General features: G+C 44.4%; 2 protein-coding genes across 5 annotated transcripts in view; one reads left to right on the plus strand and one right to left on the minus strand.

Moving 5' to 3' along the window:
- Window positions 1–8: 8 nt before the first annotated feature.
- On the plus strand, window positions 9–6685 carry rbm46 (RNA binding motif protein 46). 2 transcript variants are annotated; one of them, XM_011618179.2, is made up of 10 exons: window positions 9–167; window positions 544–720; window positions 1413–1593; window positions 1671–1827; window positions 2210–2339; window positions 2535–2632; window positions 3143–3554; window positions 5103–5302; window positions 5498–5600; window positions 6082–6685. In XM_011618179.2, exons 1-10 carry the CDS (start codon window positions 149–151, stop codon window positions 6330–6332), a joined length of 1728 nt encoding a protein of 575 aa, XP_011616481.1. In that variant the 5' UTR covers window positions 9–148; the 3' UTR covers window positions 6333–6685. The 2 variants fall into 2 exon arrangements, with proteins under 2 accessions (XP_011616481.1, XP_029698331.1); XM_029842471.1 differs by lacking the exon at window positions 9–167 and having other exon boundaries at window positions 177–720.
- Window positions 6686–13731: 7046 nt separating this feature from the next.
- Window positions 13732–25678, minus strand: part of odad2 (outer dynein arm docking complex subunit 2) — a 23409-nt gene continuing 11462 nt past the window's right edge. Inside the window, exons 9-15 of one of the 3 annotated variants that reach the window (XM_029843106.1) lie at window positions 23457–23637; window positions 23319–23380; window positions 21046–21160; window positions 17247–17435; window positions 14990–15211; window positions 14335–14415; window positions 13732–13891 (exon numbers count right to left, since the gene is read on the minus strand). In XM_029843106.1, coding sequence (XP_029698966.1) covers window positions 13883–13891; window positions 14335–14415; window positions 14990–15211; window positions 17247–17435; window positions 21046–21160; window positions 23319–23380; window positions 23457–23637 — 859 coding nt within the window. In that variant the 3' untranslated portion in view covers window positions 13732–13882. Of the gene's footprint in view, window positions 13892–14172; window positions 14416–14989; window positions 15212–17246; window positions 17436–21045; window positions 21161–23318; window positions 23381–23456; window positions 23638–25678 lie in introns of those variants that run through there. The other 2 variants (XM_029843105.1, XM_029843107.1) reach the window with 2 other exon arrangements.

Consider the following 25678-nt stretch of genomic DNA (forward strand, 5'->3'; position numbering starts at 1 on the left):
TAAAATAATAACTATAAGCAAATACCTGAGGCCGTTGCCCCGCCTCCTCAGGCAAAACGTCTGTAAATTTATTGGTGCGTCATTTTATCGTCGTGCCCGTCTGGCATTTTGAGCCCTTTTTAAAAGACCCAAAATTTTGTTAAATATAATGGCGAAGTGTGGAACGGGTGAGTTTCTATTTCCCTCCATGTTTTTTATGAGAACTTAAGTTTGTCTTCAGTTGCGAAGGAACTGGTATGCTTATTCGTTAGCTAGTTGCTAACGGATTTACTAGCTGTTTGCTTTATAAATGCCCTTAAGTTCTCAAAAGAAGAAAGACAACAAAAGCCAAGTGGTAACGTAATTCAACACAAGTAATTTGTAATAAGTAATTTTTGATTGTTCAATGCAACTAGCTTCGCTGGTTGCAATGATAATTCACGTAAGCTACATTCCTCAATTACTGGTTTCAAGATGACATGGGTCGTAGTGATATACACTGTGCTATTATTCTTATTATTTTATACTAATTTCTAATGTGTGTAATATTAATGTTTCCGACAGATGTTGGTAAGGAAAAGGATGGAGACAAGGATGGTAAAGTTGATCCCCTGGCGCCGATGACCGATGAGGTCAAAGTGTCCTGTGCTGAAGTCGTGGCGTTGCTGGATCTGATGGAGAAGACAGGCTACAGCATGGTGCAGGAGAACGGGCAGAGGAAGTATGGTGGTCCTCCTCCAGGTCTGAACGAGTACTTACAACTATTAACTTTGGTCCTCATGCAAAAGCCATCACTTAGCTGTAATATTTGTCAGATTTAACCTCAGGAAGGTCAGTGCATTCATGTATGAGTAGAGAAGAAACCAAGGTCATAAAGTGTTCATCTGTGCACATGGTTAAATAAAGAATGGGGGCGGGGGGGGGGGGGGGGGGGGGGGGGCAGAAACGAACATTGCATGCAGCAATGTTGACCAAGAGCAATTGTTGGCTCCTCACTGCTTATGTCAGCCCCTGTGTAAATACTCTGAAAGATATCCAATGTTGGCCAAAGCATGAGTATCATGAATAATCTATTATTGGAGTTCTGTTCAGTAGAACATGTACAGTAAATAGAAATGCTGAATTTTGTGAAGGCTTGCATAAGAAGACACTTAGTAACTATAGCAGTATCAGAGCAAAAATAATAATAGCTAATGACAGTTAAAATGTTTAACAAGGCTTAACTAGTGCTATAATCATTATATTGCTGCCGTTGTCATTAGATTGAACAGCTAAAATTGAGTTTTGTATAGAGGAACTGCAGAAGAGTAGCTCATATGAAAATAACCCATCAAAGACACAGTATAGTGTTTGCAGGTTGTAACACCCATGATAATTAAACATTTGGAAGCTTCCTGTTGGTTTCTCATGTAGTTTTTTATTGAATTCTACAGGCTGGGAGGGCCCACCGCCACCACGGGGCTGTGAGGTGTTTGTGGGGAAGATTCCCAGAGACATGTATGAAGATGAGCTTGTTCCTCTGTTTGAGAGAGCAGGCAAGCTGTATGAGTTCAGACTGATGATGGAATTCACTGGAGAAAACCGTGGTTATGCCTTTGTCATGTATACCAACAAGTAAAGTACAGCTCGAGTGGTTTGAATTGTGTAATTGTTTATCGGTGTGGATGCACAACCAAAAATATTTTGTACAGGGAGGCAGCGCAGAGAGCCATCCAGATGTTGGACAACTACAAAGTACGTCCGGGAAAGTTCATTGGTGTTTGTGTGAGTCTGGACAACTGCCGCCTTTTTATTGGCTCCATCCCCAAGGAGAAGACGAAAGACGAGGTCATGGCAGAGATGAAAAAGGTAGTCATCTTGGTTTTGATTCTTAATTTAACTACAGATCCACAGGCATCTTGAGGTAACCAGCGATAGGGCAAAAGTGATGCGTCAGCTTTTCAGGAGTCTCTAGCTATTTTTCTCCTATTATTGCTGAGATATAGGAAAATTTGACTCAATTTAAATTCTGAGGCTGTTTAAGTGAACTCTTTTGACAATCATGAGACCCCCACTGATGATGTCCTCAAACGTACTCTTGGACTACTGCTGAACGGATGTAACCATGTTTTCCATTAGATTAGTGCCCATAGGGATTGCCATCTACAACATGAACATTGTGAATTCCACCCAAAATTTAATTGACAGCACATACAAACTGTCCTATGCACATGTCACCTGTGTGTCTCAGGTGACAGACGGTGTGGTTGATGTAATAATGTATCCAAGTTCCACCGATAAGAGCAGGAACCGTGGATTCGCCTTTGTGGAATACAAGTCCCACAAAGCAGCAGCCATGGCCCGAAGGAAACTCATCCCTGGTACTTATCTGTCGAACTGTTCAGCTCTCTGAACCATCTGTTTGTCTGTGTGTGGTCTGTTTGTCTTTCTGGTCTGTTCCTGTCCTGTCCTGTGCTTTTTAGGAATCCATTGTGTTCTGGTTATCTACGCTTTTTGTGTTTTTTTGACTTGTGTCAGTGTAGGCTCTGTTCCTGTGCCTTAATTTTGTACTACAGGAACCTTTCAGCTGTGGGGTCAGTCCATCCAAGTGGACTGGGCAGAGCCAGAGAAGGATGTGGAAGAGGAGGTTATGCAGCGCGTCAGAGTCATCTATGTAAGTCAGTTGATAACAGAGGAAATGACTGCAGAGTTTCTATCTGAAGTGAGAATCACCTGGGACCGACATTTTCTTTTTAGGATGTAGACGTGAATGCATCCTACTGAGAGTCTAGCATTGCTAGTCTTACAGCTGCAGTTGTTGGCAGAGCTACCCATTATTTACTTTACACGACTATCACATCTTATTTTGACTGTCATCAGAGCAAATATTTTTCTGCCAATCATTTAGTAGATCAAGAAACATCATAAGGCAAACACTCAATGTAGCTGTTGTTACTGTATTCATCTATCCAATAAAGCCACAGGACAGCTGTTGAGGACTGTCAATACGCCCAAGATCATCAATTTTTGTCCTGGTGACAATAAAAATAATTTTTTTTTCACTTATATTAAGTTTCATCACATTGTCTTTTCTTGTCGGATCATGGTGAGGTCACATGAAATCATGACCAGACAAGAAGCGACAATGTTGATGAGGTCACATGATTTCTTGTCTGACCTCCAGGTGCGTAACCTGATGCTGAGCACCACTGAAGAGACTCTTTTCCAAGAATTCTCACACTTCAAGCCAGGCTCAGTGGAGCGTGTCAAAAAACTTACAGACTATGCCTTTGTCCACTACTACTGCCGTGAAGATGCTCTTGCAGCACTTGCCATCATGAATGGAGTCCAGATTGATGGTGCCACCATAGAGGTAATGCTGGCCAAACCTGCCACCATCAAAGAAGACAGCAACGGCAGCAGGAGGCATGGCAACAGGGGATACCTGGGAAACAGCAGTACAGCAAGCGGAGGGAAGGTTTGCATGTACAGAAGCAACGGAGGGATGATGGGGGGGGCTTCAAATGAAGATGGTCATCTTAGAACCATGACCCTGCCCTCATGTATGGGAAGCCCAGTCTACACTGCACAAGCAGGTGAGGGGGGGTGGTTTAAAGAAGTTTTTTGATTTCTGCTGTTTTTGGAATTGGATGTTTTTACATTTTAAATGTTAATTGTTTCAATTTAAAGTAATTTAATCTGCACCTTTAATAGCATACCTAGATCATCTGTTTAATTTGTCATTGTCTTATATTGTAATATTCTTGAATTTTGTTCATATGGTTGCATTTAGTGCTTTGGTTAAGTTTACTGTAAATCAGATGGTGTTATGTCAGTATGGTCAAGTATGAATTTGCCACTGAGATGATGATTTCTATACTTTCCTCTTAATTATTGCCATCATTTGTTGCAAATAATTGCTTTGATCTGACTGACAGACCCCAGAAAATAGCATACACCCTGTGTCTGTGTGCAGAAGTGATGAATATAAGGTTTAGTTTTAGTAAGAAGCCATCAGAGAAACTCATTTAAGCCCCTTTCACACTGCATGACAATAGCATGGGACAACATGGGTCTGTGAAAGGGTTGCAATTCATCTCAGGAGAAATGACGCTCAAATTGACCCAGGAATTTGGCAGGACGACCTGGGTCGCCTGCAGTATGAAAGCCGTCCCACTAAATTACCTGACAACGTTGGTGTACCTGCCTGTCGCTTTGTGATTTCATCACTGAACAGCTTGCCAACAGTGGCTGAGCTCTGAAGAGATTTTTGCCCCAATTTTTCAGTCGAACCACTCAAATGTTGGTCACAATCTTTAATGGAGGCACATACGTGAATTGCATCACCAATTGGGCATTGATTATACAGAGCTGGTGTTGCGATATGGCACAGCTTTTGTATCAAGCTGACAATATCCTGAGATTTGCGCCGCTTCTGCAGAGAAGAGTGTCGGCAGCAGATTCCATGCTGGGAGTCACTCCTTTGCTTAGTAATCACTGGCGCAATGAATACGACAGACTAGTTAAATGTTATGTTTTATAATCTTTCTAGATTAGCCACAAATTCTAAATGGCTAAATTAACATAAATTAACTGTTCAATCTGCACTGAGCTTGTAAACTTTGCAAAGGGGACAAAATAGCAAAGTATAAAATAACAACGCTGACCATCGGCTCGCTGATGTTCATGTTGTCTATTGTTTACCTTGTAGTGGTGTAATGTGTAAAGGTGTAATGATAATGCAATGCCGAATGAAGGGGAGGAACAAACCAGCCACGTCCTGCCCAGCTAGAGGACAGACACACCCCTGCTTGCAGTGTGAAAACTGGCCAAATGGCAAGCCAAGGCAGCTCGAAACGCATTACAAAACCCCCCACCATGTACTCATTTCTGTGTGAAAGTAGTATTTTATTCACAAATATTACAGTACAGTAATGCTGGCCTACATGAGTGTTGTTCCTGTTAAGACAAGGAGCTCATCCCTAAACTGCTGATTCTAAACTGTTCATGAATAAACTCTCCAGAATGGAAACGGCTACAGTGATGTGTGAAGTTTAAAGCAGCTCAGTTATAAGGACATAGACAGGGTGTTCGCTCTTGTGTTCGACTCAGGAAAGTTACAATAATGTGTCATGTGTTGCCAGGTGACAAAGATGGCCTTTTGTTCCCCCTATTCCCTGGCACTCCCCTCTCCCCCACCAGTGTCCTAGCCTTGAAGCTGAGTCAGTTCACATCCGCTGTCAGTTTGCTTGACGTCTACTGCTGCAAGAACAACTGGTCGGAGCCTGAATATCATCTGTACTCCACTCCAGGTTTAGACAGAACACTGCTGGTGCTCTTCAAGGTGCACAACTGCCTGCTTTGACTCCACCGTTCACAGAGCTTAAATCTGGTTTTCATGTTCCCTGCAGCATTCTCACGGGTTAATGTAGAGATAAACTATCCCTAATTTTTCACTTTATAGGAATGCAATGAGACGTAACAGAACATGTAATGTGTGGGTGTGGTTGTGGTTGTGTGGGGGTGTGTGTGTTTTCAGGTGGTGATCTCATCTATCAACAGCACTTACATCCCCAACAAGCTGTGTGTTCTGCTGGAAGATGCAAAAGAGCTGGCAGCATGGACCGCTTTATGGAATCTGGGTACTGTCAGAATACACAAACACTCTTTTCACCTCTCTGTGTTCTCTGTATAGTCTGTATATGAGTCTGAAGTCAACACAGTCACAATACCAATAAATCTACTTAGTGTGAGAAACCAGCTGTTTTTGCATGTCCTGTGCACACTGTCACTGTTCGCTGTTCTGGTCCATCATTTCTGTGAACCATCATTTAATGTAACTGTTGTTGACCCGGGGCTTCTACCTCGCAGTCAGTTCTCCGGTCATTGAGGATGGTCCACATGTCAGAATTAAAGGATTTTACCTTTAATGTTGATTTTAGTCTTGTATGAAAACCCACCCATCCCTGCAGTAGTTCTCGGGATTTATTTGTATTTCCTGCTGTACATGTGTCCACCCTGTAGCAGGAAATGAGATTAGAGTGTCTTAGTATTCCTCTGATCTGAATGAAAAGTGAGCAGAGGCACCTCTGCTTGAGATCTGAACTTGATTGTCCCTTCCAGACTCGTCCTTCCTGAGCGGAGCTTCCTGTGAGACTCCCAGCAGCCCCTCCTCTCCACTCACAGTTTCCCCCCCTGCCACCAATCCTGGCATGCTCCCCTGCAGCAGCAGAGCGATCACCCCCTGCCTCTCTTCCTCTCCTCACCCTCCCCCCCCCCCTTTCCATCTCTCCCCCCTCACTCACCTGCCCACACTCTCCACTCCTTCCTACCAAACTCAAAACCTCTTTAACTCACAGTTACCATTTTACTGACGTTAGCGGTGTCTCCTGAGACGCGAGCTCAACATTTCAGCCCTCATTTACATACAGAACACTTGGATCTGCTGGATGTATGTGTTCATATGTTTGTTTTTGATATTTGATGTTAATGTTTATGATCTCAGGTTGGTTTAGCAGCTAAAAGGTTTTTACATGTGACAACTTCAGTTTGACTTGTAAACTGCTCATTCATTACTAGGTTACTTTAAATTGCCTAAATTTTCTCTAGCCATCTGTAAAACTACCATTTTTGTACATTCTGTGATATTCTGTAATGGTTTTTTGTTTTATTTCAAATGTTACGCAATAAAAATATTCACTTAGAAATAAGGAAAATACCCCAAAAAGGTAGTATTTTTAATATACAGATATAGGGGTGGGGGGGTATTTAAAGAGCTATTTTGGCATTGACCAAACAAATAAATTAGGCCACATAAGAGGCTTGGGTGATTTTGAATGGCTTTGAGAGATTTCTTATTGTTGTGGCCAGGATTTCTGGTGTAATATTACACCACCAGAAGGTTCAGCTAATCTGTCTGATTTGATCCCTTCTCATGTTATCCATTAGTAGGTGAACAGCTAACACTTATGGAGGGCAGCGACACTGTAGAAACATTGATTTATAGCTAAAGTAGCGTTTAAGGTCCAGAGTCACATTTTAGGCATAATATCCAAAAAGTTGTTTGTCTTAAAAGCAAAAATCAGATAGGATCACACATTTGTGTCCCTGTTAATGACTTGTGAATTTTTAAGGTTTCAAAATTTAACAAAACAAAAGAAAAAAAGAGGAAGCAGTTGAAAGGAAAATGAATCGGAACTTGTTTCTGAAATGGAATTACAGGTGGACGAAGGTGCCCAAGGATGCCGGCTGATGGTTGCATCCTCCAGCCTGCCTCTGTATCCTGCATCCTCCAGCTTGCCTCTGTATACTGCATCATGCTCCATCAGCTGCATTTCTCATCTGTGAACTTCCATCTCCTGCATGTTGTCTTTTTCTCCAACAACTTTAAAACACATTTAAGTACTAAAATAATTCATCTCAATATTTATTTTCTCATCATTCTCATAGAATGAGAATGATGAGATGAGGAGTATTGCGTCACTTCCTGTCCCTTCTATCGTTCGTTGGTTGCATTGTGCACGGGGTGCCGTATTCACTTAATATTGAACACTTGGTGTGTTGTATTCACTTAATATTGAACACTTGGTGTGTTGTATTCACTTTACTTAAAATTTTGAACACTTGAGACATTCTAGTCACCTGATATCAACAGTAAGAAACAACCCATATTAAACAAATACAGGGCTTCGCCGATCACTAGCGTTAGCATGGCCTCACCGTCTGTTTCACCCGGTGTCTTTGTCTGTTCAGAGTGTGAAATGTTTAGTTACTCCTCTGCCTCCCTTAGTGAAGGGAATAGGTGCAAGAAGTGTAGTTTATTTATGGCTATGGAGGCGAGACTTAGCGAGCTTGAGACGCGGTTCCGCAGCTTGGAGTTAGCTGGAGTTGCGTCATGTAGCCAGGGTAAGCTAGCTGCTGCGGAGCCGCCTAGCGTAGCTACAGCTAGCGGTCCCCCGGCAGCAGCCGAGCAGCCGGCTAGCCAGGGCGGCTGGGTGACGGTTCGTAGGAAGCGTAGCCCAAAACAAAGGCCCACGGTGCACCACCAACCGCTTCCCGTGGCTAACCGCTTTTCCCCACTCGGCGACACACCCGCCGAGAAACCGACCCTGGTAATTGGCGACTCTGTTTTGCGCTACGTGAAGCCGACTCCAGCGACCATAGTTAAGTGCATTCCGGGGGCCAGAGCGGGCGACATAGAAGCAAATTTATGGCTGCTGGCGAGACGTAATCGTAAATTTGGTAAAGTTATTATTCACGTCGGAGCCAACGACACCCGGCTTCGTCAGTCGGAGGTCACTAAAATTAACTTGAAGTCGGTGTGTAACTACGCAAAAACGATGTCGGACTCCGTAGCATTCTCTGGTCCCCTCCCCAATCTGGCCAGCGATGAGATGTTTAGCCGCATGTCATCGCTTCGTCGCTGGCTGTCACGGTGGTGCCCCGATAACCAGGTGGCCTTTATAGACAATTGGAGCACCTTCTGGGGAAAACCTGGTCTGATTAGGAGAGACGGTGTCCATCCCACTCGAGATGGCGCTTCTCTCATTTCTAGTAATCTGGCTAATTTTATTAGACCCAAAGTGACCTGACAATCCAGGGTCCAGACCAGGATGCAGAGTTGTAGTCTTACACACCTCTCTGCTGCTTCCTTAGAACCCTCATCCACCAACAATAACATATTTAACACTATAGAGGTAGTCTCTGTTCCACGGTTAAAAATTCACCAAGCACAGAGCAGGGGAGCGGTCAATCACCAAAATCTTATTAAAATTAATACTGAAGCACAAGTTGGAGAAACTAATATCACAATTAAGTGTGGACTGTTAAATATTAGATCTCTTTTGTGTAAATCCCTGTTAGTGCACGACCTGATAGCGGATCATCACATCGATTTATTTTGTCTTACTGAGACCTGGCTTCAGGAGGAGGAGTATGTTACCTTAAATGAATCTACTCCTCCTACCCATCTTAATTATCATATTCCACGGGTTACTGGTCGAGGAGGGGGAGTGGCAGCAATCTATCACTCCAAGTTATTAATTAATCCCAGACCAAAACATAGCTTCAGTTCATTTGAAAGCCTGACTCTTGGCATCACTCATCTGAACTGGAGGACAGAAAAGCCACTTCTGTTTGCAGTTGTATATCGGCCCCCTGCTGGGCCACATTCAGAGTTCCTGTCTGAGTTCTCTGACTTCTTATCTGACTTGGTCCTTAGAACGGAAAAAGTCATTATCATTGGAGACTTTAACATCCATATGGACGTTATAAACGACAGCTTTAGAAATGGCTTCATTTCATTACTTGAGTCAGTTGGTTTCCTCCAGCAGATAAACCAACCAACTCACAGCTTTAACCACACCCTAGATCTAGTTCTGACTTATGGTGTTGAGGTAGAACATGTGTCAGTGTTCCCTCAGAACCCAGTCCTGTCAGACCACTCTTTGATCACTTTTACATTTATGATTAAGGATTCTTCTATGCTCAGAACAAAGTCTCACTATAGCAGATGTCTTTCAGATAATGCTGTAGCTAAGTTTAAGGAAGTGATCCCTGTGCTGATCCCAGGACCACCGCGTGTTTCCCCAGGGATCAATCATTATAATCTTAGCCCTGCTGAGGTTGACTCTATTGCTGAAGGTGCAGCAACCTCACTGAGAATCACGCTTGATTCTGTTGCCCCCCTGAAAAAGAAAATAGTAAATCAGAGGAGGTGTGCCCCCTGGTATAATTCACATATCAGGACCCTCAAGCAGAAAGTGCGAAGACTGGAAAGGAAGTGGCACTCTTGTAAGATAGACAGCTATCATGTAGCCTGGAAAGACTGTCTATTAGTATACAAAAAGGCCCTTCGCAAGGCTAGAACAGCTTATTTTTCTTCTTTGATTGAGGAAAATAAGAACAACCCCAGGTTTCTCTTCAGCACTGTGGCCAAATTAACCAAGAGTCACAGTGTTTTAGATCCACGTATCCCTTCTTCCCTTAGTGGTGAAGACTTCATGAGCTTCTTCACTGATAAAGTTCTAGCTATCAGAGAGAAAGCTAACCAGGCCATCCCTACAACTGGACCATCACCAGATGTGCCGACTGTGGGAACATGCAGGGTCTCCAACGAGCCCTTAAGCTCCTTCAGCCCTATATATTTTTCTGAGGCGTCATCGCTAATTCAGAAATCCAAGACCACTACGTGTCTTTTAGATCCCATCCCAACACACCTGTTGAAGGATGTTCTACCACTGATAGGCAGTTCTATCCTGGACCAGATCAATGGTTCTTTAGTGTCAGGTTATGTACCCCGGTCCTACAAGGTGGCAGTGATTAAGCCGTTGCTTAAAAAACCATCACTGGATCCTGATGTCTTGGCAAATTATAGGCCAATATCCAACCTTCCTTTTATCTCTAAAGTTCTAGAGAAGGTGGTGGTGACTCAGTTACTGGAGCACCTGCAGAGGAACAGTCTGTTTGAGATGTTTCAGTCAGGCTTTAGAGCTCACCACAGCACAGAAACAGCACTTCTTAAAGTCACTAATGATCTTCTCATAGCTTCCGATCATGGACTGGTCTCTATGCTGGTTCTGCTGGACCTCAGTGCTGCTTTTGATACAGTTGATCACAGCATCCTGTTACAGAGACTGGAACATGTGATTGGGATTAAAGGGACAGCACTAGACTGGTTTAGATCATACTTATCTGATAGATACCAGTTTGCCCATGTCCACGGCGTTCCCTCCTCATACAGTAGGGTTAGCCATGGAGTTCCTCAAGGTTCCGTACTCGGACCAATCCTCTTCACATTGTACATGCTTCCCTTAGGGAACATTATTCGGCAGCATGGGATAAATTTTCATTGTTATGCTGATGACACTCAGCTCTATTTATCCATGAAACCCGAGGAGACAGAGAAGTTAGTGAAGCTCCAGACCTGTCTTAAAGACATAAAGTCCTGGATGTCTTCAAATTTCCTCCTCCTTAACCCAGGAAAAACTGAGGTCATGGTGTTTGGTCCTGAACCTCTCAGGGATAGATTAGATCACAGGATCACTCTAGATGGTATCTCATTAACATCTAGTCTCTCTGTGAGGAATCTAGGAGTAACTTTTGATCAAAATCTCTCCTTCAACTCACACATTAAATTAGTCTCTAGAAGTGCCTTTTTTCATTTGAGGAACATCTCAAAGATCAGGAAGCTACTGATGCAGCCTGATGCTGAAAAGTTAGTCCATGCATTTGTTACTTCCAGGCTGGACTACTGTAATTCTTTATTATCAGGGTGTCCAAACAACTCTTTAAGAAGCCTCCAGTTGATCCAAAATGCTGCAGCCAGAGTTCTGACAGGTATTGACAAAAGAGATCACATAAGTCCTGTACTGGCGTCGCTTCATTGGCTGCCCGTTAAATTTAGAATAACTTTTAAAACCCTTCTTCTGACCTACAAGGTCCTCAGAGGCCTAGCTCCATCCTACCTGGAGGAGCTAGTGATACCCTATCAGCCCAATAGACCGCTCCGCTCTCAGAATGCTGGTCTACTTGTGGTTCCCAGAGTTTCTAGGAGTAGAATGGGGGGCCGAGCATTTAGCTACCAGGCCCCCCTGCTTTGGAACCAGCTCCCTGTCCAGGTACGGGAGGCTGACTCCATCGCTACTTTTAAGATCAGACTCAAAACCTACCTCTTTGAAAAAGCTTACTGTTACTAATTCAGTAGTTCCAGTTACTATCATAGACAGACAAATTATCATACTTAGGGGGTCGTCTAATCATTAGGTCACATTCTAGCTATGCTGTTATAGGCCAAGGCTGCCGGGGTCCGGAAACATGATCACCTGACAGGCCTCTGTCACTCCACTGGGTCATGGTTTCCTCTCCTTTCCTCTCCTTTCCTCTCCTCATCAAGCAGACTAGTTATGCTGATTCTTGTGTAGTTTTTCTGCTTCTCCCCCCCCCCCCCCCTCTATCTATTTGCAGGTATCACTGCCATCGGAGCTGCATAATGACCGCCGGCCCCGTTGAAGCGATTGTGTATATTTTTTGTGTGTGTTTCTGTGCTCTGTGCCTCTCCTCTCCCTCTCCTCTCCTCTCCTCTCCTCTCCTCTCCTCTCCTCTCCTCTCCTCTCCTCTCCCTCTCCTCTTCTTTCCTCTCCTCTCTCCCCTCCTCCTCCTTCTCCTCTCCTCTACCTCCCCTTCACTCTACCTCTCCTCTCCTCTACCCCTCTCCTCTCCTACCTATTCTATCCTCTACCTGTCCTCCCTCCTCTCCTCTCTCTTTACCCAGCCGGCCATCAGCAGGAGGGTCCCCCTACATGAGCCTGGTCCTGCTCAAGGTTTCTTCCTGTTAAAGGGGAGTTTTTCCTTGCCACTGTTGCTTGTCTGGGGTCAGGCCCTGGGATTCTGGAAAGCGCCTTGAAACAATTTTGATTGTATAAGACGCTATATAAATAAAGATTGATTTGATTTGATTTGAGTCTTTCTCATCATCCAGCTTCTGCTCCCCCAGTAAGAAACGTATGGAGGAGAGTGATGAAGAGGAGGCTGCTGTTGCATCTTCCCCTACTCCCCCTGATGGGTCTTCCACTTCCTCTGTTCTAGCTCTTCCCCTCTTGCTGCTCCTAATTTCTTCTCACCCTAACCCTAACCCTTTCCATCCCTCCACTGGACTTAGACTTGTATAGCGACTCGTACACAGACTAACATGGCCTCCAAGACTTTGGCCCCATGGAGGAGGCTAGAGGCAAAAATCATGGTGACAGAGAGAAGTCAGCCTTCTAACAGAGCTGAGTAGAGGCATGAATCTGAGGACAGAGCTGCCCAAGAAATATACTCTCAATGGCAGGGCAACAAGATGACAACAGACCCCCCCCAGGGCTGAGACTGAACAATGCTCAAAGAGTATCTGGGAGAAAGAGGCAACACCAATGCCCAATGGCTGCAAGACCTAGAGACAGAGCACAGCCAACTTCCAGAGCAAGACCCAGTAGTCATCACCTTAGACATCCAAACAAGAATGTCCAAAATGAAGAGCTGGACAGCACCAGGGCCTGGTAAGATCCACACCTACTGGCTTAAGAAGCTGACTGCACTCCATAAACGCCTGGCAGCACAGATGAACCAGCTGCTAACATCAGGGAACCACCCAGAGTGGCTAACCCAGGGCCATACAGTCCTCATAATGAAGGACCCCCAGAAGGGCACAATACCATCCAACTTGCCTCAGCACCACGTGAAAGCTCCTATCAGGCACCATAGCGGCTATAGCAGAACACAGAAAGGCATAGGCACCAACAACAATAGGGGGACAGGGCATCTTCTTCATATATGTCGTATCTGATGCTCACCCGCGCAATTGGCTTTGAGTTGGCCTCCAGAGTCGTGTTCCACAGCTTCATGGAGTTCTGGATGAACTCTCTTAGTGTCCTGTTAATGTTATAAAGCTTTAGGCACTCCAGTATCCAGGTGTGTGGCATGCATGCATGTTGCCCTGCCATTGAGAGTATATTTCTTGGGCAGCTCTGTCCTCAGATTCATGCCTCTACTCAGCTCTGTTAGAAGGCTGACTTCTCTCTGTGTCACCATGATTTTTGCCTCTAGCCTCCTCCATGGGGCCAAAGTCTTGGAGGCCATGTTAGTCTGCGCACACACGCACACACACACACAAATATATATGTATTTTTTAAACCATGTTTATAGATTGGTTTTATTATTCACATTACTATAATATAAAAGATTGAGCTTGAGAACTTCAGTTCAGTATCCTACCACCAGAGGACAGCAGGCTTCTTTCTGAACCTACTTAAAATTGTAATTTATTAAATAATGACATGATATGACATCTTATAGGTACTTGGGAAGCTGCTGGGCATGTAATCTTTGATGACGTGAGGATTTTCAACCACACATTAGTTGAATATCTGGGACAAGACCAGTGGGATCAAACAACCTGAAAAAATTAGATACAAAGCAGCAATGATAGAATGAAAACGTGTCACATGTTGATGTAGAACAGGAAGTATAACCTGGACAAGGTCACAGCCACATACAGCTACTGTCATTGATAGAAGTCAGTAGATTCCAAGCTACTTCAGAGCACTTATGAAAATACCAAAAAGACTTTCCAATTTTAGGTCAGTCAGTAAGAATTAATGGTGACCAACATCCCTGTATAGCCACACTGCAGGTATTCTGGAAGTGTAAAGAGATGGGTTGGGTTGTTTTTAATTACAGAGCTATCTTAGTAGTGACCAAACAAACAGAAAATACTCTACATGACATCTAAGTTAGGGGAACAATTTTAATCAACTTAACACTTTACAACTCCACTAAAGTAACTGAAGTTTGAACGCATTATTATTTCAATATTCTTTCCTCCATATAAGCCTTCACCATTAGTCTGATGTTGCGCACACAGCCGGCAGCAGCTTCCTGGAGCATCTCATCTTCAGAGCCTATGGCTTTGATAAGGGGCTGTGGGAAGCAGAAAAGATGAAGGTTAAAGGTCACTTAAAAGCAAAAACATTTCTACAAGCTGCCTTGACAGCAGCAATATCAGGTAGCATTGTCCGTCGATGTGTGTTGACTGTGTGGTTTTTGGTGTTTATGCTTCAAATATTAAGGCTGCAAGCACACAGATGCTTCTACGTTTGCTGACAAATGTCATGTTGGGAAAACCACATCAAAAATATGGAGTTTATAGTATTATTTAGTATTTATAGTCTTAGGGGATAGGTGGATTGTCAACTCTAAGTTGACCTGAGGTGACACAGCTAAAAGATATGTTAGATAATGGATGGATGGTTGAACTTGAGCAGTATTTAGACATCAACAAGAGCTCTAACAATAGTTCTGGTTAAACAAAAAAGAAAGACAGCTATATACAGTAAAATAGAGTTTTTAGAGGGTGAAATATTTTAAATGTACATTGTTTGTGTAGGCAGCCGTGGGGCTAAATGTATCACTGCAATGAATAGGTTGAAATTTGATCCACATCAAAAGCACCAAATAAACTACTTTCTAGTTCATTAACTGCGTTGTAACTGACCTTGACGGCTCCTTCACTCTGCATGATGATGCAATTGTTGACGTCTGTAGACAGCTGAAATAGAGCATTAACTGTGCTCCGGTGAACCGCTTGGTCTTTCGATTTGAGGTAGCCGACAAGGTGGGCCACAGCCCCAGCATCCCCGAAGGATGCCCTATTGCTGCCATACAGGCAGCAGTGTTCAATGGCCTCAGCCAAGTGGTGACGGAGCCTATTGTCGGTCTGTGAACAGAAAACCATCAGGACGTAAGGCCTTTTAGTCAGTCAATGTGGGATTTCACACTGGGGTAGTAAAATTTATAAGAGACTGAGGCGCTCAGAAATGACAGGAATTTGATCAATTCTATTGAGAGACTTTATTTAACTGCGAATATACCACTCATCAAAGCCCAGACCTGACTGTGCTGTCACATCACCATCCCCCCTCTCCCCCTGTAACACCTCCGGTACCGGCAGCTCTCTCCTCACACCATGCCACCTCCCTCCACCTCCTGCCAGATCGACCCTCACAGTCCAATCCCCGTCCTCACCCACCAGGAGTCACACCTCGCCTCTCCATTACAGCTGATCAGGTGAGGAAGGAGCTGAGGAGGACCAAGACAAGGTAAGCTACTAGCCCTGATGGCATCAACTCCAGACTACTCAAGGACTGTGCAGATCAGCTCTGTGGAGTACTCCTGCACATCTTCAACCTGAGCCTCAGTCTGTAGAGAGTTGCACTACTGTGGAAAACATCATGGGTGGTTCCGGTTCCTAAGACTGCGCATGCCAGGGAGCCCAACCACTTCCGGCCAGTGGCTTTAACCTCTCACCTGATGAAGACCATGGAGAGGATCGTTCTCACCCACCTCCGACAGCTGATGGACAGCAAGATGGACCCTCTACAGTTTGCATATCGGCATTGGTGTGGATGACGCTGTCATCTACCTGCTGCACCGGTCACTCTCACACCTAGAAAGCACCGGGAGCACTGTGAGAGTCATGTTCTTTGACTTCTCCAGTGCCTTCAACACAATCCAGCCATCATTGCTGAGAGGGAAGATAGAGGGAGCCGGAGTTGACTGTCACCTAGCTGCCTGGACCACCAACTACCTCACCAACAGACTACAGTACATGAGGCTCCGTGACTGTGAGTTCGACGTGGTTGTCTGCAGCACGGGGGCACCGCAGGGTACAGTTCTCTCTCCTTTCCTCTTCACTCTCAACACATCGGACTTCAGCCACAACTTGGACAGCTGCCACCTCCAGAAGTTCTCCGACGATACAGCCATCGTTGGACGTGTGTCTGAAGGGAACGAACTGGAATACAGGGAGGTCATCACCAACTTTGTCGCCTGGTGTAAACTGAACCATCTGCGCATCAACACCAGCAATGGAGGTGGTGATCAACTTCAGTAGGAAGGCTTCTCACACTGCACCCATGAACATCCAGGGTTTGGACATTGAGATCGTGGAGGAGTATAAATACCTGGGTGTTCATCTCAATAATAAACTGGATTGGACTCATAACACAGACGCCCTGTACAAGAAGGGCCAAAGTCGTCTTCATCTGTTGATGAGACTGAGATCCTTTGGAGTTTGCAGGTCACTGCTTAGGACTTTTTATGACTCTGTGGTGGCATCGGTGATCTTCTACGCTGTGGTCTGCTGGAGCTGTGGAAGCTCAGAGAGGGAAAGGAAGAGACTCAACAAACTGGTCAGAAGGGCTGGCTCACTTCTGGACTGTTCTCTGGACTCCATTGACGAGGTGGGTGAGAAGAGGATGTTGGCCAAGCTGACATCAATTATGGACACCCCCTCTCACCCCCTACACGAGACTGTGGGGGACCTTAAGCAGCAGACTGTTACACCCACGGTGTAAAAGGAAACGTTACCGCAGGTCATTTATCCCAACTGCCGTCAGATTGTTCAACATGCACAACACTTAATTGTAGCACCAATAACCCAGGGTTGGCATATTTGCACTAACTAATCATCCTACCTCTGGACCTTCTTGCACCTTCATTTTTCTTCACACTGTCCGTCACTCCTTCTGTACATAATTTTAATTTCTGTATATACTGTACAATGTACATAGCAATGTACATAATATAAGAGTCTTTTTTTTTTCTTTTAGTACTTTTCTGTATCATACACCACGGGTTACCGCTGAAACCTGCAATTTCCCCGATGTGGGATCAATAAAGTTTTTTATCCTTATCCTTATCCTATATTGATACACTTGCAGCTATATGGAGGACCAGCAAAACATACTTACTGTGTTGGTCAGCTTGGCCAGTAGCGGGACGACCCCGTAATCAGTTAGGAGTGCCAGATTCTCCATGTCTTTGGATATTCGGGCAATAGCAGCACAAATGCTTGTATGCACCTCTTTATTTGTCGACTTCAGCAAATTACCAATCAGTTCCAATCCACCGACCACGGACCGCACCTTTTCTCCTGCGTCCTGTAGGCCAAGAAATGAGTGTCAGCGGCATTCTATCCAATGGACGAGGATGCTGTGAAAACAGAGGCAATGATGGAGGGCAGCCGGGGGAGACAGAACAAGGGAAACTCATTTAATCTTTTCTATTGGTCCAGGTAAAAAAAAAAAAATCACAAAGCATGCTTAATTTAAATCCATTTCGACATCAGTCTACAGGCCCAGAGCTGGTGGACTGTGCAGAAGAGCAACCCTAGAATTCATTATCTGCACTGTACAGTTAATCTCTATTACATAAATACAGGACTTTTTCAAGTTAATCACTGTTTTAGTGTACAGTGGAGAGAGCTGAATGTACTGCCGTGCTCTCCTCTGTGCACAGGCAGCAGAGATCAGACTATGGTGCTGTGTATCAGACCTGTGAGGCTGTGCCAGAGGATGAGACGTGTGGAGGGCAGGGTAGGCAGAATGGGGGTGCTGGACACAGGAGACACAGGAAGCCCTTTCCCAGGAATAGTGATGATGATTGGCCAGGAGTCCCTGTGACAGAGGAAGCTCTCTCGAGCCACCAGCTGCGATGGACTAACCAGAATCACTTTAAAGGCATGGATGGGCCCCACATCCAAAACCACACCATTATGAGGCTGCAAATGGAAAGGCTTTCCATGCTATCCTTTCTCTGCCGTCGTCTTACCCAGTTGAAATGAAATAGAAAACACATTATCTGCTGTGTGTGATCTTGAAGCGAGGAAAACAATCTCCTCAGAGTTACAGGAGCATGTCCAGACCCTTTCCCTAAAGCAACTAGACTTGGCTCCCATCACACATCTAAATGATACACTTCATTACATGTTACTGTTCCACTTTCTTGATTGAAGAACAAAGATAATTGACCTTCTGAAATACTACATTTCAAATGGTAGACCTGTGGGCATAGAACACAGCGTGTCTGTTTCTGTGGAAGGGGAGCAGTATCATATGGAGCATCAGGCAGATGCACTCACTGTAGACAAATTCTCCCTCAAAAAGCCACTATGGATCTGCTAACTCAAACCACATGGGCTCTTTTTCAAATCAAAATAATGACTGCACCAGAGCAAATGTGACAGATTCAACTCAGTGGTTTCAACCATTTTCTTCATGTCATTGCGCCATCCCAGAGAATACAACAAAAAAGCATGTTCCTGAATTTCCTTAAAAATTGTCACGCTGATGTCCAGACAAACGTTGTCAAACTTTCTTAGGACTCAGCCGCCATATATATTTTCTCTACAAGAAAGAAAGAAAGAAAGATTTTTATTTTTACACAAACACTTTTACACAAATTCACACTCAGCAACAAAAAACCAGTGCTGACAAAAAAATAAATAGAATCAACAAAAAACAGTTACTCCACAAGGAGTTTGTCCACTGTCCAATTGATCCAAAAGTGTCCTTTACAACATTCAAACACTCACAAAAAACATTGTCTGTCGCCCGGAACAGAAATGGGCACTGGTCTGACATAGTAGGATCCATCCTACAGAGGGAAAAACGACGGTGGCCTGTCACGCAGGCTCCAGCGGGGGGGCTCCATCCCTTCCCAGCCAGTCGGCCTACAAGCTGGTGCTCTTGTTGGACAGTTCTCTCAGTTGTTTCCTGGCTTTGCCCATATGTTTCCTCAGCCGGAAGATCTCAGGGTCAGTCAGGTCCGACATCGCTCTGTGTTTGATCCAATGACCGGCTGACTGGATGAACAGGAGCTTGTTGGGGAAGTAACTCCCCAAATCAGGGCCCCTCATGCCTTTGGTCTTCGTGAGAAAGTTCTTGATCATGCTCGGGGGGTACAAGTCATCCCTCTCGCTGTCCGCCACTGTGTTCGACAGCTCACTGGCATCGGACATGTACTCTTGGTCACTGTTGTCCGTAGCAGCGGCTACATCCTCCAGCCGTCCAGCTTTTCTGTCACCACCGTCGTTCATTACATTTTTCTGCTTTCTGCGCCGCTTTGCGGGAGCTGGCCGCCATTCAGACACCCCCCCGCTGCCCTCACTTGTACCTGCACCTCCCTCACCCAGCTCACCTGTGCTAACACTCACCTCACCCTGCTCGCCAGCCATTTTCCCTGGCGCCCCACGCTCACCTGTCTCCTGCCCCACGTCACCTACAGCTACACCCTGTTCACCGGTTTGACCCATGTCTCCCAACTCTCCTGCCTCACCCAGTTCACTTATTTCACTCATTCCATCCCCAGTCTCACCCAGCCCGCCCAACACTTCAAATGCCACCCCAGTTGGATCCATTTCCTTCCCCGCCTCACCACTCTCACCAGTCACCTCCACCTCCGCATTCTCCCTCGCTCCACTCACCTCAGTCAAACGCATACACTCACTCCGTTTTCCCTCCGCCTTCGACTCCCTCTCCGCGCGGGGGCTCCCCCCCCGTGATCCCCGTCTCCACCAACCTGTTCGCCTGTTCCACCTGCTCTACGAACAGCACCACCGCCCTGTTCATGCGGGCGGCGGACTTCACGGAGCTGTGGCCGATCTCCTGGCCCACAGCCAGAGCCACCTCCTTCACACTGAGCACGGAGCCCGCTCCCACCTTCACTCCGTGTCTCCGGCTCAACCCGTTCAGTTTGGCGTTCGCCGCCATGACGGCCGCACGCGGTCGGTCGCCCCACAAACTCACACACACACACTCGCTAAACTAATAAATTAATACAAAACACACAAAAAATAAAACTATATTCACTAACATAAATAGGAAACGCTTTTTGCACAGTATTTCATTCGTTCTCTCTCTCTCCCGCTCGCACTCCTTCCACCACCGAAAGAAAGACCTGCTGGAGTACAGTAACACTGTTTGAACTTAACAAGATTGAAGCACTGACAGGCTGTTTACCTTAATCACACAGGTGATCTAGTAGAACATCACATTTAGAGTTAGAAATGAGGGTCTCAGTGGATCAAAGAGTTGCTGATTTCAAACTGAAATTAGAGTGTGTAACACTACCCTGTAATCAGGACGTAGACAAGCTCACACTATTTTAAAGGAATACTACAAGTTTCCTCCGATGCTCTGTCACACAAATGCACATGTTAAAATGTTTAATAAAAACATATTCCATGTCAGAAACACCATCAGCTGAATACTAAAACTAATTTCAATGTGTGTTGGGGGGGCAAGGTGGAGTACCTCTGTTGAATTTGTATTTGCAGTCTTACTTGCCAAATAAAACTTGAAGCTTACTATATTTAGCATTCCCTTATTATTTAGTGTTTCTTGCAGAAGGGTCTGTAACCAGCAGTGTGTTGGGGAAATATTCGCTGCTGGAGAACCAGAAAATGTGCCATAGGATATGACACAGTCTTTATCTGTGCCTGCTTTTCATGTCATCCCTGTGTGCCAAGAAGGCTGCTCTGCTTCATATTAGTCTGAGGTCCATGTAAGCCGTCACAGTTGTACCCCTGCTAATAATCTCTAAGCAGAAGTAGGTTGCAGAGAGAGTTTAGGAGACAAGCATGTTTTATTAAACCAGCTACTGTTTTGGTGGTCGTACCCTTTTGTTCTGGAAGTACATGCAGATTTAGTTAGACTTTTTCTATTAAGTGTGTTTTGCACAGACACGAAAATGTGTTTCACTGTACTGGACCTTTGCATGTTCAATGCATGGACAAAGAGCCCATGCAGCGCTGGACTGAACATTTGGACAAGGGTTCTTCAGCAGAGACCACACCAAGCGAACACCATCGTGCTGATCGATGATTCTGTTGGGAGGAGACAAAAGTAGCGAGTGAAGGAAATGTAGACAGTCAGGGGAAAATGAGGGCCTGATAGGTATGGCACCATGTATCATTTTAGAGGTATATGTATCAATTGAGTTCAGCATTTGCTTTTCACCACAGCCTTTTGTCTTGTTAATTCCTCACCAAACATGAAAACTACCCACACTAATGCTCACTCAAATTGCTCTCATGGAAAAGCCTTGAGATACCAAAGCCAGAGGTTAATTTGCATAGACGAGTGGACTGTGTATAGTGCCTCATACATGGGTTCTATAAATATATTAACTTAGGCAGGCTCACACTTGGGCTTGTTTTTTTTAAAATCGAGCAAAAAAAAACAGGCTGACTTTCCAAATCAAACAGAGCCAAATACAGGTTATTCTATGTCTCACGGACATTGCTCTGAGCATTGCTCACAAATTAAATGTGCTTCATGCCATAAACATGGATGGCCAAATCTGCAGCGTTTGAGCACCTTAAGAACTGCACCAGTGTGAAGGAGGTGTCTGGTTGAAATAAGATCTAACACATTCCCCAAGTGTGCGTCCTCCAACAAGACTGACGTAGAAGGCCGTCATAATTACTTAAACGTCCTCTAATCAGAGTATGTCTATGACTGGCAATAAGTCAACACTCTTAGGGGACACCCTATGTGTCATCTCTATTTTGTCTGCATATAAATCAGTTTTGATGGATCAGAGCATTGAAAATGCAAACTGCAAAACAAACTGATGCTTCATATGTTCCTCTATATCAGCCTGAACTCAACATGAAGCAGAAATGGATTAGCAATGAAGTTGTAGCTAACACTGGTGGATTAAAGGAGGTGACCATAAACCTGAGGATGACTTTTTACTCACGTAGCAACACAGACAGTCAAGAAGGTGCTCTTGACTCTGCACTGTCTACTTCCTGATAACAGTCATTACATAAGAAACAGTTTCATAACTCATGTCTGAGTGAATAGCATGATAATTATGGCCCACTTGTATGAGAATAATGATGAAACACAGGTTATGGCGATCTTGCATGTTGAGTCTGTGGAACATTACAAACAAACTCATTTCTAGTCAGCCGAAGTGTCCAATCAACTGAAACAAAACAAGTTCTGCTGTTTGGCAAACCCTTTTAAATATGCATGTTTCAAAATAAGCAGCCACTCCTGCATTAAAAAAAAAAGTTAGACTTTTTAGAATGACCCATCGTCCCTTGAAAAACAGAATCAGCAGGATCAAGGGTGTCCCTTATTTATTTTTCAGGGAGTTTTCAGGGAGTTGGCAATGCTTGGACTTGGACTGTTTTTTGTTCTAAATTCTCCCCATGACAAAACACTGGTTGTACAGAACACCGTTCTTGTAAAGTTTATTACTGTTTGTGGCCTTATTTCAGTGCATGTTTTATTGAGCCCTTTGTTTACATCCCACAAGAACACATTATGCAAATTGACTCATAACTTGTCAATAACAGCTGAATAACAATGAAAATGCAGCAGACATTAGGTTTTATTTTTCATCCATTGCAAATTAAGTTGGGCTCCTTAGTCTATTGATGCCTTGTAAAAGCAACAAGGCAACAAAGTTTCATTATGTTCTTCTGTATAGAGGCTGAGGGTAACAGAACAAAGCCAGCTCTGGACTGTGGTTTGCTGGTGTCCTGCCTTGCACTCTTGGGCAGGGTCCGGCTTCAGTTATGCCCATCTGACTGACTCAAATCCTGACACGGACCACAAACCTACAGCAAAAACTGGGAATTAATCCATAGTCCCACTGAAGCACAACAGGTAAAGGTTGTGCGGTTTTATTGTGAGGTTTTATTCTGTCATTAGGCTGGAGATGACAGACAAAAGTAACTGGAATTACAGAACAAAGGCATAATTATTTGTTTTATCCTCTGTCCATGACGGGTTCATGATGTTGTGCTTGGATATCCCAACTGGGGTCAGTCTCTTCAAAACGTATGACATCAATATACAGCAAAAGGAATATGTAAGAGCTAATTCAATAACAGCAGTCAGTAAACCACTACTGACTTCTTAAAATATACTTAAAATATCTTGTGTAAATGGAAGTCTAACAGTCAGAGCTCCAGTTGGTCTTTTGGAGAACCAGGAGAGGAAAACCCAAAAGAAAGGAAGACTTACGCCATGCTCTCCTTGTCTGTGGCACAGGCACCCACTGCCTTGGTTACATTAAAAAGCAGCTCCTGGTCCAAAGACAACAACACAACACATGAATTCAGTACCACACCAGCGTGCTGGAAACCATAGAATTTTGCATGCCTTGTTAGTTTCAGTGAGCAGGTTTATCAGATACTTGATGCCTCCACACTTCCGGATGGTGACTTTGTTAGTTGGGATCCTTGCAAACTCTCCCAGGGCTCCCACTACATTGACCAGCACTTCCTCTGGCTGCTCAGACAGGAGGCCAACCAGGGTACTCAAGGTGTCGTACTCCTGAAATCTTTCAGGGGAAAAAGAAACAGAAGCACCAGCACATTACATCAACCACACACTTGGAAATGAGTGGATTTTTAGCTTTAAGATGTTCTGAGCTGAGCTGAGAGCCTTTTGTCCAATGACCAGGTGTCATTGAAACGTTACCTTCGATAAAGTTAAATGAATATTCTATGTATTATGGTGTAGATCTAAAAGTTGAAATAAATAGGTTAACATGATTATCAGCAAAGTGTCTAATCGTAAATACAAAGTCCAATTTTAGGTTGTTATGGAGAAACATCAAGTCACATAAATGTAATACAGTTCAGTTTTTCACCCATTAGTACAGGAACTTCTCTCATGCCTGTTCAAAGTTGTCCCCCATAGTTAACATTTAATACTACTTAATGATACTGAGACAGAGGAAGAGAGAGAGCTAGAATCAAGTACTCTGGATATTTTGTGCGATTTAAAATGTCATTATAATTTCTATTATTGCTGTCAGTTATCCATCTGGGTAGCGATGGCAGCGTATGTATTCAGCTCAAACTTTACTGAAGTTCCAGCTAGTTATTTAAGCGTATTTAGCATCTTGTTATTTTTCTCCGACACATTTAAGTTTAAAAAACAGATTATCAATCAATCTTTATTTTATTTATATAGCGTCTTATACAATCAAAATTGTTTCAAGGCGCTTTCCAGCCCAGACAAGCAACAGTGGCAAGGAAAAACTCCCCTTTAACAGGAAGAAACCTTGAGCAGGACCAGGCTCATGTAGGGGGACCCTCCTGCTGATGGCCGGCTGGGTAAAGAGAGAGGAGAAGGGGGAGGACAGGTAGAGGATAGGATAGGTAGGAGAGGAGAGGAGAGGGGTAGAGGAGAGGAGAAATAGAGTGAAGGGGAGGTAGAGGAGAGGAGAAGGAGGAGGAGGGGAAAGAGGAGAGGAAAGAAGAGGAGAGGGAGAGGAAAAGGAGAAGGAGAGGAGAGGAGAGGAGAGGAGAGGAGAGGAGAGGAGAGGAGAGGAGAGGAGAGGAGAGGAGAGGAGAGGAAACCATGACCCAGTGGAGTGACAGAGGCCTGTCAGGTGATCATGTTTCCGGACCCCGGCAGCCTTGGCCTATAACAGCATAACTAAGATGTGACCTAACGTTTAGACGACCCCCTAAGTATGATAATTTGTCTGTCTATGATAGTAACTGGAACTACTGAATTAGTAACAATAAGCTTTTTCAAAGAGGTAGGTTTTGAGTCTGATCTTAAAAGTAGCGATGGAGTCAGCCTCCCGTACCTGGACAGGGAGCTGGTTCCATAGCAGGGGGGCCTGGTAGCTAAATGCTCGGCCCCCCATTCTACTCCTGGAAACTCTGGGAACCACAAGTAGACCAGCATTCTGAGAGCGGAGCGGTCTATTGTGCTGATAAGGTATCACTAGCTCCTCCAGGTAGGATGGAGCTAGGCCTCTGAGGACCTTGTAGGTCAAAAGAAGGGTTTTAAAAATTATTCTAAATTTAACGGGCAGCCAATGAAGCGACGCCAGTACAGGAGTAATATGATCTCTTTTGTCAATACCTGTCAGAACTCTGGCTGCAGCATTTTGGATCAACTGGAGGCTTCTTAAAGAGTTGTTTGGACACCCTGATAATAAAGAGTTACAGTAGTCCAGCCTGGAAGTAACAAATGCATGGACTAACTTTTCAGCATCATGCCGCGTCAGCAGCTTCCTGATCTTTGTGATGTTCCTCAAGTGAAAAAAGGCACTTCTAGAGACTAATTTAATGTGTGAGTTGAAGGAGAGATTTTGATCAAACGTTACTCCTAGATTCCTCACAGAGAGACTAGATGTTAATGAGATACCATCTAGAGTGATCATGTGATCTAATCTATCCCTGAGAGGTTCAGGACCAAACACCATGACCTCAGTTTTTCCTGGGTTAAGGAGGAGGAAATTTGAAGACATCCAGGACTTTATGTCTTTAAGACAGGTCTGGAGCTTCACTAACTTCTCTGTCTCCTCGGGTTTCATGGATAAATAGAGCTGAGTGTCATCAGCATAACAATGAAAATGT

This window comes from Takifugu rubripes, chromosome 10 (assembly GCF_901000725.2).
Source record: "Takifugu rubripes chromosome 10, fTakRub1.2, whole genome shotgun sequence".
In the NCBI taxonomy this organism is placed as follows: domain Eukaryota; kingdom Metazoa; phylum Chordata; class Actinopteri; order Tetraodontiformes; family Tetraodontidae; genus Takifugu; species Takifugu rubripes.

Excerpts from the sequence above, each read along its gene's own strand:
- rbm46 (XM_029842471.1), top strand. The coding sequence starts at position 516 with ATGTGTGTAATATTAATGTTTCCGACAGATGTTGGTAAGGAAAAGGAT. Across the intron at positions 3,555-5,102 it reads AGTCTACACTGCACAAGCAG|GTGACAAAGATGGCCTTTTG; the intron begins GTGAGGGGGGGT and ends ATGTGTTGCCAG. Across the intron at positions 5,601-6,081 it reads GACCGCTTTATGGAATCTGG|ACTCGTCCTTCCTGAGCGGA; the intron begins GTACTGTCAGAA and ends TGTCCCTTCCAG.